We start from the raw sequence: 13656 nt of genomic DNA on the forward strand, positions 1-13656 counted from the left end.
CAGGTGGGAACTCAGTAGGAATGCAAATTCTCTGTAGAGAATACTGATTCAGAAACTCTGAGGGCGGGGCCCAGCAATCTGTGTTTTCACAAACCCTCCAGGTGCTTCTGCTGCAGGCTAGAGTTAAAGAAGGACTGCACTAAGATACAAAAGCTCAAACATACAACTTGTACAACTGAGGCTAAGTAACAGGTATCTTAATGTTACAAATGTTGCACTGGGTATTGGAAAAAGACTTACATTAGAAACTTCGTCTTTGGGACTTCCCTGGTGGTCCAGCGGATAAGACTCTGTGCTCCCAATGCAGGGGACACGGGTTTGATCCCTGGTCAGGGAACTAGATCCCACATCCCACATGCCGCATGCCACATGGTGCGGGCAAAAAAAAAAAAAAAGAAAACTTTGGCTTTTTAGTGAAGTGGAAATGTTTTCTTTGAAGCTATGAAATGTGAAGCTCACACTATTTTAAGCACGTTAATGAAACATTTTGCAATCTTTCAAAGAATTATGAGCAATATCATTAAAATTTCAGGTTGAGATAATAAATTTGAAATACACTTACTTGTAACTCATATAACTCATTGCTGTATCTTCCGTATTCAACCATTCCCCCAAATACTAATATTCTGGTACCATCACAGACAAATCCATGGGCAGCACAGCCTGGAGGGATGTCTCCTCTAACAGCTGGCAGGAACCACTGATTTGTAACTAGTTGCCAAAATAAAATTAAAACCAATTATAATAAACAGTTATCACAAACTACGAGTATGTACTTTTATATGAATCATTTATATCAGTGGTTCTTAATTGGGAATGATTTTGCCCCCCCAGGGAGAAACAAAAAAATTTCAGTTGTCAGAACTGCAGAAGGAGGGTGTTACTGGCAACTAGTGGGTAGAAGGCTGGGGATATAGGGCAGCCCCTAAAACAAACAAAATTATCCGGTTCAAATGTCAATAGTGCTGCTGTTGAAAACCCTGATCTGTATCACTTAATTTCTCAACAAAAACCCTACTTGGGGAGCATCATCCTCTCCATTTTACAAGTGAAAACTTTCACACTTAGGCTCAGTAACTTTAGGGCTGATCCTTGAGCTCAAACCAGGTCTAACTATTCCACAGCCAAGGTTTTTACAGTCTACCAAACTGTCGACTAACTTTTTAACTTTTTTATGCTGGGGTGCCAGGAGGAGGAGAAGGTAAAAAAATAAAGTTTCCCCTACTCCATCATTTTATTAATTTTAAATGACCACTACGATTAAGTTGTTTGGTCAAAGAAAAGTTATTGATCACGACATAAACCTCAAACTCATTAATTAGCCTTATACCAAGAAAACTGCTTCCTTAGGACTGCTGGCGCATTTACAAGTGGGAAAAATGAAATTCCAACCTCCTTTCTGTTCCACGGAGGTACTCAAAGTCAGGGCCTCCGCGGCCGGGGTCACTTCTGATGTGCAACGGCGCTCAAGGCGACAGTCCTCCCCGAGCGCCGAACGGCTGAGCTTGGGCACACACACCCAACCATGCAGATAGGCGCCGGGATCACCCACGAGCCACTTCCCCGCCAGTGAAGAGGGCTACCAACGGGGTAAGAATCTTGACTGCCAACTGCCAGGTACGGGGCTGTATTTGGGGTGAAAATACCAGAAGGCCTCTCGTTTTCCCTCCTCATCTCCCCTATATTCTCTTCCTCCTAAGGAAGGCAGGCAGGCAAAGACGCGAAAGGCCCGGAGGGGCTCTGGTTTGGAGGTGGGTTTTGACAGGGAGGGATCTCGGGGCCCCGGAGTGGGCGAGACTTCGGGAAGAGGCCCAGGCGGATGGAAACAGTCTCTCAAGCCTACGTCCGCCAGCAGGGCTGGGGCGGGGGGGGTCCGGGACCGCCTGCCCGAGGGCCGGCGCGCCCCGCTCGGGGGCCGGTTCCGCCCCGCGAACCCCGGGGAAACGGAGCTACGGCCCGGGACGCTGCGGGATTGGGGCCCCCCGGCCGAGACTCGCTCCCCGCCGCCCGCCGGAGGAGGTAGTGACCCGGCGGTGACAGCTGTCAGGGCCGCGGCCGCCGCCTCGTCTCCCCTCCCCCTCCGCGGCTCCCACAGGCGGGGCCGAAGAACCGCCGCCGCGCCTACCCGTGTTGTAGACGTGCAGCTCGTCGGCGATGCCCTCGTTGCCCCCTCCAAAGATGATCATCAGCTCCCGGATGGCCACCGCTCGGTGTCCGTGCCGGGCGCGGGGGACCGGCCCCGTGAAGGAGGAAACCCGCCTCCAGTTGAGGAGGCTGGGAGCCGCCATCTTCCCAACCCCCGCCCCTCTGTCCACAATGCACCGCGCCTTCTCCGGCGCCGCTGCTCCGGGAGGAGGGCTGGGACCCGCCTCCAGCTGTGCACGCGGGAGGAGGGGAACGGCACGGAGGAAGGTGATGGTCACGTGACCGCGGGCGTCCAGGGCGAGGATGGAGGGCTGCGGGGAGCAGAGGGGGTCCTGGCAAGGGATCCCCGCCCCCGGGTGACGTGGCTGGTGTTGGCACCCTGGACAAGGGATTTTAGGGTGGAAGGAAATTTCCTACCGACCAGTCTCCCCTCCCCATCCAGAGCCTCCAGTTTTTTATTTGCGGGAGAAGATACAGCGTTTTCCTTTACGGCCACTTTGAGCATCTAGGATGTGCGGGCAAGTCAGACCCTTTAAAACAGGGGTTCCCAACCCCCAGGCCGGAGACCGCAACCTGTCCGGGCCTGTTAGGAAAGGGGCCACACAGCAGGGGGTGAGCAGGAGGTGAGCGAAGCTTCCTCTTCGCCTGAACTATTCCCGCCCCCCATTCCGTGGAAAAATTGGCTTCCACGAAGCCCGTCCCTGGTGCCAAAAAGGTTGGGGACAGATGCTTTAAACAATGACAACACAGCAAGAGAAAAGATCTCGTAGAGGTTTTGAAGTCCGGGGAGCGCGGGGAGAGGAGAGGGAAGTCCATCTCCGCCGAGGGCTTGACTGCGCGCAGAGCGCCTGGGCGTAGAGGATGCCCCCGAAGGCTGGGGGAGGGAGGTAGTATGGACCATGGTGGAGAGGCCGCGAGCGCTGCGTGCCACCCGCGGCTAGGAACACCGGAGGGAAGGTCGGAGCTAAGCCTGCAAAGGCAAATCAGGCAGATCAGATTTGGAGGGTGACATGCCAAGAAGTTTAGGAACGGTGAGCCGCGAAAGTTGTTTTGTTTTGCTTAAGCAGGTGGGAGGTTATATATAGATTTATCTTTCATTACTATCTAACATTTGAGGGTCTTTCATTGACAAGCACTGTCCTCCTTGCCTTGTATGAATTAACTTGTGATTATCCTAACAATCCAGTGAAGTGGGTACTGTTATTTCCCTTTCGTGGATGGGGAAATGAGGCACAGAAAAGTAAAGTAATTTTCTCATGGGCACACAGCAGAAAAGAAATAGGGCCAGTATTCAAACTCAGAACTTCTGATTCCAGAGACCCAACCCCTAACCACTGAACCATACTTACCGTGAATACAGTCATAAGTAACCCTGTTAAGTCCGGGCTTCTTTGTGATCTGGTCCTACACAGAATCACACTCAAAGTAATACAAGTCCAGCGGCAGAGGTGGGGGCGAGGGGGAATGAAAGCAATTTAAATCACTACCTCACACTCTCAAGAAGGTATCAAAGAGGGAATACACATAATGTAGGCCAAATTTCCTAAAATTTCATTTCGCTCGTCTTACTATCTTCAATTTCTCTCGTATGCCTAGTTCATTTCTCCTCCCCCAATTCCCTCAAGCCTAACCATGCCTCTCCCACCTTCTCATTCATGTAAACTTCCTTTTGAGATGTAATTCTCTCCCTTTTAAAAAGGAATTCTTACTATTCTTTCCAGCTCCTGCTTTTCAAGTGTTTCCTGTCACTGATTAATTCCCCACTTTCATAATATGGTCAAAGAGAATTTGGAATTGGAATAGGAAGGTGGCTGGAAACAAAGAAAGCTATGAATATTTATGTACTGATATTTTTCTTGGTCACATACAGAACTTGGGCTCTTAAATGTTTCAGTTAAAAAGTTTTTAGGTATCTGAAACAATACTGGAAAAGTTGGGGTAGAGCCATGAGTTTTTCATAAAACTTTAAATACTTCATTTAAAGAATTGTATTTTATTCTGAGAGTTTAGTGTTAAAATGTCCTAACTTTTATGACTGATGCTGTAAGTGGATGGTAGTTTTTTTTGTTTTGTTTTGTTTTTTTTAATATCCTTATAGCAAAAGACTAAGGGTAAAGTTAAAAGTTGCAAACCCAATGTTGATATTCAAATTAAAAAAAAATCAAAACTGGTGTATGATATTTGAAAGTCTGAAAATCTCTGAACTAAGGGAGAGATGAAGGCAAAATGTTAAGACAAAGGAGATTACAAGTGATAACTGGTTGCTTAGATAAGGAGCTTCAGGATAGTGGTGGAGGTCTGTATTAGTTTCCTAAGACTGCTGTAACAAAGTACCACAAACCAGGTGGATTAAAACAACAGAAATTTGTTGTCTCACAGTTCTAGAGTCTAGAAATCCAAAATCAGGGACATGATCCCTCTGAAACCTGTAGGGAAGAATACTTCCTTGCCTCTTTCTGGCTTCTGGTGGTGGCCGTCAATCCTAGGCCTTCCTTGGCTTGTAGCAGCATCACTCCAACCTCTGCCTCCATCATCATATGGTGTTGTCCCTGTGTGTCTGTGTTTCTTCTCTTCTTATAAGTTCACTAGTCGCATCAGATTAGGGCCCACCTAATGGCCTCACCTTAACTTGTTTACATCTGCAAAGGCCTTATGTTCAAATAAGGTCACAATCACAGGTTAGAACTTAAACATATCTTTTTTGGGGGGACACAGTTCAATACATGACAGGATGCTTAATCCAGTGGGAAAGATATTTTACCAGAGCACCTTTGACTCAATGCTGCTTAAGCGAGGAGTCTAGAATAGGTCCCCAATTCTCAAGAAAGCTACCTTCAATCTTTGAAACTTTAAGAATGGAAGTTACCACCTAGGAGGTGAGTGTAGAAAGGGAAGAGAAAAATGAGGCAGAATAGTGCCCTGAAGAAACCAACTCTTAAGAGGTAAAGACAGCAGGAGGCTCTCATGAACGAAATGGGGAACGAATAGCCAGAGAAGTCAAAAGGGAACTGGGTGAGGGCGATGTCAAAGAAGCCACAGGCTAAGGGGCTTTCACAGAGTGGAAGTGGTTATCAAAGCCAAGAGCCATAGAGAGGTCAGATAAGAAAAATACGAAGCAGCAACATCTGCAAACTAAGAGGTTATTAATGGCCTAGATTAAAATATTCATTGGAGTGGGAGGAGGGAAGCCACAGAAGATCGAAGAATGAATAACAAGTGAGGACGCACAGATAACATGTATAATCTACTTTTTACAGAGACTTGGCCCCAAAAGGAAAGAAAAAACAGTGGCTGGAGGGAGAAATGGCTGTGTACAGAGCAAGCTCTTCTCATTCTTTCCCAAGGATGAGGCTTGAACATGGTCGTGGGCTCAGAAGAAGGATCCAGTTGAAAAGGTAAGACTGAAGGAGCAATAGAGATGTCTTAGTCTGCTTAGGCTGCTGTAACACAATACTAGAGGCTGGGTGATTTATAAACCACCAAAATTTACTTCTCACAGTTCTGGAGACTGAAAGTCCAAGATCAGGGTGGCAGCATGGTCAGATTCTGCTGAAGATACTCTTGTAGGTTTCAGACTGTTGACTTCTCACTGTATCCTTACCTGGTGAAAGGGATGAAGGAGCTCTCTGGGGTCTCTTATAAGGGCGTTAATCCCATTCATGAGGGCTCCCTGCTTATGACCTAAGCACCAAAATACCAAAGACCCTACCTCCTCCACCATCACCTTGGGGGTGAGGATTTCAACATGTGAATTTGGAGGGGGACACAAACATTTAAATCATAGCAAAAGAATATGTCATTTGGAAATGCTTTTTGTTACAAGTAGCAGAATATCCGACCCAGTGTGGCTAAATGATAAGGCACTTAATTATCTTGCGCAAGAAATCTGGGGTAGGTAGGTCTAGGGTTAATTCAGCAGTTCAGTGGTGTTATGGTTCCAGGTAGCAGCTCTGAATTTCTCTTGACTTTTCCTTTATGGTCAAAAGAAGGTTGTTGTACCTTTGAACATTGTGTCCCCATACAACCATGCCCAAAGACATGAAGCAGGAGGACAGCCAGGATGGGGAAATAGGGCTTCCGTTTTACAGGGAGGAAAAGCATCTTGCCCAGAAGCCACCCAGCATACTCGCTCTTAGGTTTCACTGGCCAGAACTGGGGCATTTGGTATATTAAGATTACGTAAGCTATAGTGACAGAAATAGGCTTTAAAAGTTTATGTTTCTCCCATGTAAATGAACTTCGGAAATGGCAGTCCAAAGCCAGCATGGCAGCTCTATTTCACCACATCTTCAGGAATTTGTAGACTTTGTAGACTGGAATTCCTCCTTCCAGCTCATGATCCAAGATGGCTGCTCCAGCTCTAGCTATTGCCTCTACACTCCAGCCAGAAGGAAAGAGTAGGGGAAAGGAATGTTCCCCTCTCCAGAACACATTCTGGAATTGTACGTGTTATTTCTGCTTACATCCCATATGCCAGTATTTAGTCACAAGGCCACAGCTAGTTGAAGGAAGTTTGTGAAATGTAGTTTTTATTTAGAATGGCCAAGTGCTCGGGTAATAGTCAATGTTCTATCACAGAGAAAGAAGAGAAGAACAGACCGTGGGGGTCTTCTTGCAGGAGGGTGGCTATAGGAGTCTAGGAAAGTGTTTTTGTTTGTTTGTTTTTAGCCTCAGTAATGAGAAGCAGGCAAGGGAGAAGAAGGTTTGGAAATGAGAATTGGTGAGTTAACCAGGTAGGCCTGTCTCAGGGCAGGTTGAAACTTGATTGAGCAAGATCCTAGAGGATCAAGAAAAGATGGATTCAGAAGTACATGTAGATTTACACATGTACTAGGGTTGAATATATGTCTATCTCATAGATTATATAGTTGTTTATATTCTATAAAAATATATTAGAACACAGAAAGCTCATTGGACAGCGCTGCTCTAGCCTTTTGAAGTTATATTAGAGAAGATGCCTTCATCTGTCACCACTTTCTCTCCTTCACTCCCGCTCCCCCATATCAAACACCATCATTTACCTGGAATCTTAGTATAGCATAGAGGTTAAGATCACAGGATTTAGAATTCAATAGGCATAGCCGTTTACTAGCTATGTGGTCTTGGTCAAATTATTTATTTTTTTGAGCTTCAGATGCTTTGTCTATTAAATGGGGATTGTAGTAGCATCTATTTCTTAAGGTTAATTTGAAGATCAACTGAGATAATATATGCAAAGTACAGGCTGTCCTTGCTTTGCATGAGAGTGCAGTTCTGCGAAAATGGCCATGGAAGCTGAAACCCTGCAAAGCGATCTTAATTACTAATGGGAAAAATTACAATTGTTTTGTTCATGATCATTAAAAATTTTTGTCAAAATATTTAAAGTTCTCTTACTGTTGGTTTTAAATGTCTAAAGAAATGAAAAAAATAGTAGACTTAATGTTTATTTGTTCTACTGTAATTTAAAACATTGGACATATTGAAGATGAAAATTAAATATTTAGGGTTTGTTTTTGTTTTGGTTTTGGTATAAAACTTACCAAGAGCAGCTGAGCAGTGCTTACCTTCTTGCCCTATAACTTACTGTAAGGAGTGAGCATCTTTTCTGTGCCTTGGAAGATGGTCATACTCCTTTCTAAGTTTGGATCAGCTTCCCATATTTTATCCTTTGCACTTTTAACATCGTAAAATACCTTTGAGAGTTCCTCTAATGTGAATTTTTTGCCCATGTCATTTCCTCTGGAATATCTCCATCCCTCTCATCACAACCACTTTCCTTATTTATGTTCGTAAAATCACCCTTACTAGATTTTTCTGGCTGCATAGCTCGAGTTGAATAGCGACAGTATCATCCCACGGCCAACTAATCTCTTCTCTACCTTCATTTACCTTTGATTTGAATGTCAGTCCCACTATTATCATTTTTTGTTTCTTTGCTAACGTTTCTCTTTGTTGGCCAATTCTATTATCCATTTTTGTAGATGTCACCTGGGTTTATCACTGGGAATTAAGGAAGCAACACAACTACATGCTTTGCTGTCTGTACATAAGCCGAATAACAGCTATCCAGTGACCAATCACTGACAGACTGTCAAAGAAGTGACTTGATTGGTCACTCATCATTGATGTGGCTCTGTTATCAGCGTAGTAATTTTGTGGACTGAAAAGCTAGCAGCAAAGTTAGTAATTATCCAATTACTCAGTTGATATACTGTGGTAACAGATTTGAATTGTGTTGTAGGGGTACTGATGTTATTAAACTACACTGTGGTGAATGAAATTTGTGCTGATGCCATGCAGAGCAAGGACAGTGCTGCGCTTATGAAATGCCTAGCACGTGGTTAGCATTTAGTAAGTAATAGATTGTTTAACTTCTATCATTTTCATTATATTACTACTGTTTCTACTCCTCCTGAGCTACGGGCCACTGAGGAGTCAGTCCGAGAGGGAGGGACTGGTGCTGGGAGGTGGCAGACAGTGCAGTGTTTTCAGCCAAGAATGTAAAATGGCCGTGTCCAAGGGATACCTTAATATCAGTTGAGAACTCAGGCCAAGGGCTTATTGGCAGAAGTCTGAGAAGGGGTTTTGAGGAGTGCCAGCAGGTAGGCAGAGCTAAACAGTAGAGAGCCTAGGCAGGCGCTGTTCCTGAGATGAAGGAAGCAGATGGTGTCTGAGAGGTCTGCTCCCAGATCACAGGGCTCCAGCCATGGCTAGAGCCGCGGCCAAGGCCTGGAGAGGGCAGCTGGCCAGAGCGGGGCAGGACCCCAGGCCAGGTAGAGCTTACACCAATTACCAGAGGAAGGAGCTGGTACAAAAGCCAGGGAGGAAAAGCAGTCATCTCACGTGGGAGAAAGGGACCCTTTGTGCAAAGAGTCCGGTGCAGGAGCGATTGCTGCAGCTCAGGGGGTAGCCGGCAAGAGCCAGAGCAGCTAAGCTCTGGACAAGGAGATGACCCATCACTGAGCCCCACCAGCCAAAGAGAGGGAATTGAAGCCCCCATAGTTGTATTTCCTGCCCCATGTGGATGATCCTGGAGCCCAGCCCTGGGAGACCGAGGCAATAAATAGAGGCTTGTCAGCCTGACCCAGTGCAGTGATTCACTGCTGCTGCACAATGCTGCTTCCTTCCCTTCCCGTCACATTTATCAGCCTTAATAGAGTTTATCTTACCTACTTATCTACAAAGTAATACACTCAGCCAAGGCAGGCCCATTGGGTAAGAAATGATGAACATTTGGCTTTCAACTAATAAGAAATAAACATGGAATAATAATGACTCAGATGTACATTGTGTTGACTAATGATAGCACAAATCGAAAATGCATATAGATGGCATAGGACTGTGTTCAGGCAGATAACCGAAACCTAACCAAAGTGACTTAACCGCATCCAGGTTTATTTTCCTCACACGGTTAGATGCTCCGTAAGCAGTCAGCTCAGGCTGCTCTGGTGACTCCCGGTGCCGTCGGGACTGAGGCTTCTCCTGTGTTCTAGCTCTGCCCTCCTCACTTAACATGTGCAGGGCTGTTGAGTCACCCAGCGCCAGGGCACAGATAGTTTCCATTGGCTTATGAAGATCTATTCTCTACTCTTCTTTAACTTGTTCAGTGCCGTGAGGCTGACCTAAATGTATTGCATCACCTGACGTCTCCAGGTCTCTGACTTCCAGCTGGGTTTGGCCAATGGGAGGCGCCACCAACGGGCGATTGTAAGGTTGGGGTAATGTACCTCCTAGTCCCTTTAGTGGGGGTGAACAGAGGGCGCTCCTCTTGGGCAGCCCTTCCCTGCGGCTGCTTCCTCCCACTCCTGGTGCTATAGCATCAATTTTTTTTTACCTGGTACGTGGGCCTCTCACCGCTGCGGCCTCTCCCGTTGCGGAGCACAGGCTCCGGACGCGCAGGCTCAGCGGCCATGGCTCACGGGCCCAGCCACTCCGCGGCATGTGGGATCTTCCCAGACCGGGGCACGAACCCGTGTCCCCTGCATCGGCAGGCGGACCCTCAACCACTGTGCCACCAGGGAAGTTCTATAGCATTAATTCTTAACCAGGTTTCCCTAACACTGACTACACCTTTTCAAATAGTACCTGTTTTCAGAGTCTCCACCATTAGCTCACTGGGGTGGGCCATCTGTGTCCTGCCGGGACCCTGACTGACTTGCCATGGTGGTCTCTGCACGCAGCCCGTGGGACCATATGCAGCAGCACGGGGTGGGCCTTTCATCCACAGGGCTGCGAGATGGCGACTCCACCTCCAGGCACCAAGGTTGGGTTTCAGACAGGAGGAAAGGGCAAAAGGCACCAAACAGCTCTTTGCCAGGAAAACAATAGCTTTCTAGGAAGTCACAGACAGCCAGCTTCTGCTCACATGCCGCTCTAGCTTCAGGACCTCTGAGGAGGTATTTTTAACTAGACAGTTGCCACCTCAAATGACAGAGTGTTTCTATTAGAAGGGAAGAAGCAGAGAGGTTATTAAGTTGTATCAGGCTACCAGTGTTTGAAACAGTATATAACTCATTTGGACTTTTTGAAAAAAGTTACCGGTTGCTTACTGTTACAATTTCTTTCTCTTGTTTATACCTTGAGGTGTCTTCATGCAACAACAATAATAATAACTTCCATGTTCTGAGCCCTTACTGAGTGCATTACATGCATGAGGTCTTTTAACCCTCACAAGAAGCTTCCTCACTTTACAGATGAGGAAACTGAAGGTGAGATTTTCAGGAATGTGTAAGTGTAACATCTGAGCTAACACCTAGGTCTGTCGGTCTGTCTCCAGAGCCCAAGCTGGAAGCCACTACACTTAGGGTGCCCCTTATATCCTACATCTCTTTCTATTCTCATTTCTTCCCCAGGGGAGAATCTGTGCATCCAATTTGGAAATACAGGTCATAGACAGTAAGCCTCTTGCAGCTCAGCACATGGCCCAGCAGAAATAAAGGAGGGGCTTCTCTGGTGGTGCAGTGGTTAAGCATCCGCCTGCCAATGAAGGGGACACGGGTTTGAGCTCTGGTCTGGGAAGATCCCACATGCCTCGGAGCAACTAAGCCCACAAGCCACAACTGCTGAGCCTGCATGCTGCAACTACTGAAGCCCACGAGCCTAGAGTCTGTGCTCTGAAACAAGAGAAGCCACCAAGATGAGAAGCCCTCGCCGCAATGAAAGTAGCCCCTGCTCACCACAACTGGAGAAAGCCCACTTGCAGCAACAAAGACCCAATGCAGCCAAAAAAAAAAAGACTAGTGCCACTGAGGAGCTGAATTCTATTTATTTATTTATTTATTTTTAAACAAACATAATTTCTTTTTTTTTTTTTTTTTTTTTTTTTTTGCGGTATGCGGGCCTCTCACTGTTGTGGCCTCCCCCGTTGCGGAGCACAGGCTCCGGACGCGCAGGCTCCGGACGCGCAGGCTCAGCGGCCATGGCCCACGGGCCCAGCCGCTCCGCGGCATATGGGATCCTCCCAGACCGGGGCACGAACCCGTATCCCCTGCATCGGCAGGCGGACTCTCAACCACTTGCGCCACCAGGGAGGCCCCATAATTTCTTTTAATTTTATTTTATTTACTTTTTATTTTTGGTTGCACTGGGTCTCTCAGTTGTGGCAGGCAGGCTCCTTAGTTGCGGCTGGTGGGCTCCTTAGTTGTGGCATGCGAACTCTTAGTTGCGGCATGCATGTGGGATCTAGTTCCCTGACCAGGGATCGAACCCACATCCTCCGCATTGGGAGGCAGATTCTTAACCACTGCGCCACCAGGGAAGTCCCGAGGAACCAAATTTTAAATTTTACTTAGTTTTAATCAATTTAAATTGAAAAACTGATTCAAGATTCAGTTATTGGAAAATTTTGAAGTATGTTTGGAGCAACCTGAATATGTGAATCTATTTTTTAAACTGTAAATTTTATCAAATCTAATTGTTTCTGATAAAATTTAGTTTGGGAATTGAGATGTGTTGCAGGTGTAAAATACACACCAGATTTCAAAGGCTTCATACAAAACAAAAAGTGTAAAATGTCTTGTTAATAAGTTTTATACCAATTACATGTTGAAATAATATTTTTGTATATATTATGTTAAGTAAAATTTATCACTAAAATTAATTTTACCTCTTTGTACTTTTCTTGAAGTGACTACTAGGAAATTTTCAATGACAGTGTGGCTTGCATTATATTTCTATTGGGCAATACCACTTTAGAAGGTGGCAGTGAGCAGAGGCAGACTGATTTCTTTATAGGAATGAGGGAGAGAGGCCATTGCTAAATAAATTCCATGATCCCAGGCAAAGTGCTGGCACCATTTCCTGGATTTCTGAGAATCAGTGGCAGGAACACAGAACAGCACAGAGCTGGGTGGGGTTGATTCACTGCCTGATTCCTTCCCATGTTCAGTCACAAAACACACCATCTTGAAAGTTCCGTCACTATCATTGCCTTGGTCGAAGGGAGACCACAGTTTTTATCTGGGCTTTGATTTGGGGACAACAGCATTTTAATGACTAGGGCATTTTAGGAGAAGCTAGTGGCCAGGAAAGATATTCTTAAAATCAGTATGAACTTAATTTTTTCACTTCTGCCCTCTCAAAGTTTACCTTAGACCCAACGTGTGGTGGAAATTCACCCTCCAAGAATCTGCTTTTCTCCAGTTTGGAATGTTTTCCTCCAGAGCAGCCTTGTTTTTGAAATGATTTGCGGGCTGCCGGAGGAGGCTGCGAGAGGAAGTCTGACCCGCCAAGCCCATCTGGAAGTGGTTTCAGGGGCCACATCACTCAGCCAGCACAACGCCTAGATTCCCAGCTGCCTGGAACAGGGGTGGAAGAAACCCGAGCTGCTCCAGAGTCTGCACAAGCAGGGGAGGTGCAGTGGGGGAGGAAGACTGTCTTGGAAACGGAATACTGGCCTTGAGGCTCTCCAGCCCTTTGAGATTTCCAGTGGGATTGTAGAAGCAGCTGAAGCAGTGTAAAGGGCGTCATCCCAGGGCCAGCCACGATTTGAATGCTCTGCCCTGCAGCTCTTCTGGACGGAGGAGCCTTGCCCTCACCGCTCACCAGGTAAACAGAAATTTACAGCAGGGTGACAGCCTTTCTATTTCACCCTGGCCTGCTGGCAGCTGTCCTTTATTTTGCTGTAGATGCAAGAAAGTAAATCAGAGGTGGACTATCCCACGCAAACCACCTTCAGGCCCTCTAGCTGATGTTTGTAGCATGCTAGCGGCATCTTCTTCTTTTTTTTTGCCATCGCTGCAAATCCAAAATATTCAATGTGCAAGTTTTTCACATCCTGGACTGCTTTTCCAGACCTGGGTTTATCTCCGTCCCCCTACCCCCAAATAGTGTGATTTACTTACTATTTTCATCATATTTTAAGTGTGGAAATCATCTGTTAGCTAGGACTGGATAAATGCTAGCATTTAATGCTGGTATGTTTCTGAGCCACAAAAGATTTAATGGAGCTGTGATTCATGTTTTCAGAATCTGTCCTAGGAAGCTATTCTGAGGGCCCCAACCCCCCCAAAAGAACTGGCAGTTGTATGA

The 13656-nt window shown here is 46.2% G+C and overlaps 2 protein-coding genes across 10 annotated transcripts in view; one reads left to right on the forward strand and one right to left on the reverse strand.

The window, feature by feature from the left end:
- Positions 1–2300, reverse strand: part of HCFC2 (host cell factor C2) — a 48667-nt gene extending 46367 nt beyond the window's left edge. For all 3 annotated transcript variants that reach the window (XR_009533758.1, XM_060111954.1, XM_060111956.1), the window contains exons 1-2: positions 2126–2300; positions 563–711 (exon numbers count right to left, since the gene is read on the reverse strand). Coding sequence is in view for 2 of the 3 variants with exons in the window: in XM_060111954.1 (XP_059967937.1) it covers positions 563–711; positions 2126–2288 (312 nt within the window). In the remaining variant the exon portion in view is untranslated. The remainder of the gene's footprint in view (positions 1–562; positions 712–2125) is intronic.
- A 3102-nt stretch (positions 2301–5402) lies between these two features.
- The window catches only part of GLT8D2 (glycosyltransferase 8 domain containing 2), a 51891-nt gene continuing 43637 nt past the window's right edge, over positions 5403–13656 (forward strand). For 4 of the 7 annotated variants that reach the window (XM_060111966.1, XM_060111960.1, XM_060111967.1 and 1 more), the window contains exons 1-2: positions 5403–5540; positions 12710–13173. The gene's annotated coding sequence lies outside the window, so the exon portion shown is untranslated. Of the gene's footprint in view, positions 5541–12552; positions 13174–13656 lie in introns of those variants that run through there. The other 3 variants (XM_060111965.1, XM_060111962.1, XM_060111961.1) reach the window with 3 other exon arrangements.

The sequence above is a fragment of the Mesoplodon densirostris genome, chromosome 11, assembly GCF_025265405.1.
Source record: "Mesoplodon densirostris isolate mMesDen1 chromosome 11, mMesDen1 primary haplotype, whole genome shotgun sequence".
NCBI lineage: Eukaryota > Metazoa > Chordata > Mammalia > Artiodactyla > Ziphiidae > Mesoplodon > Mesoplodon densirostris.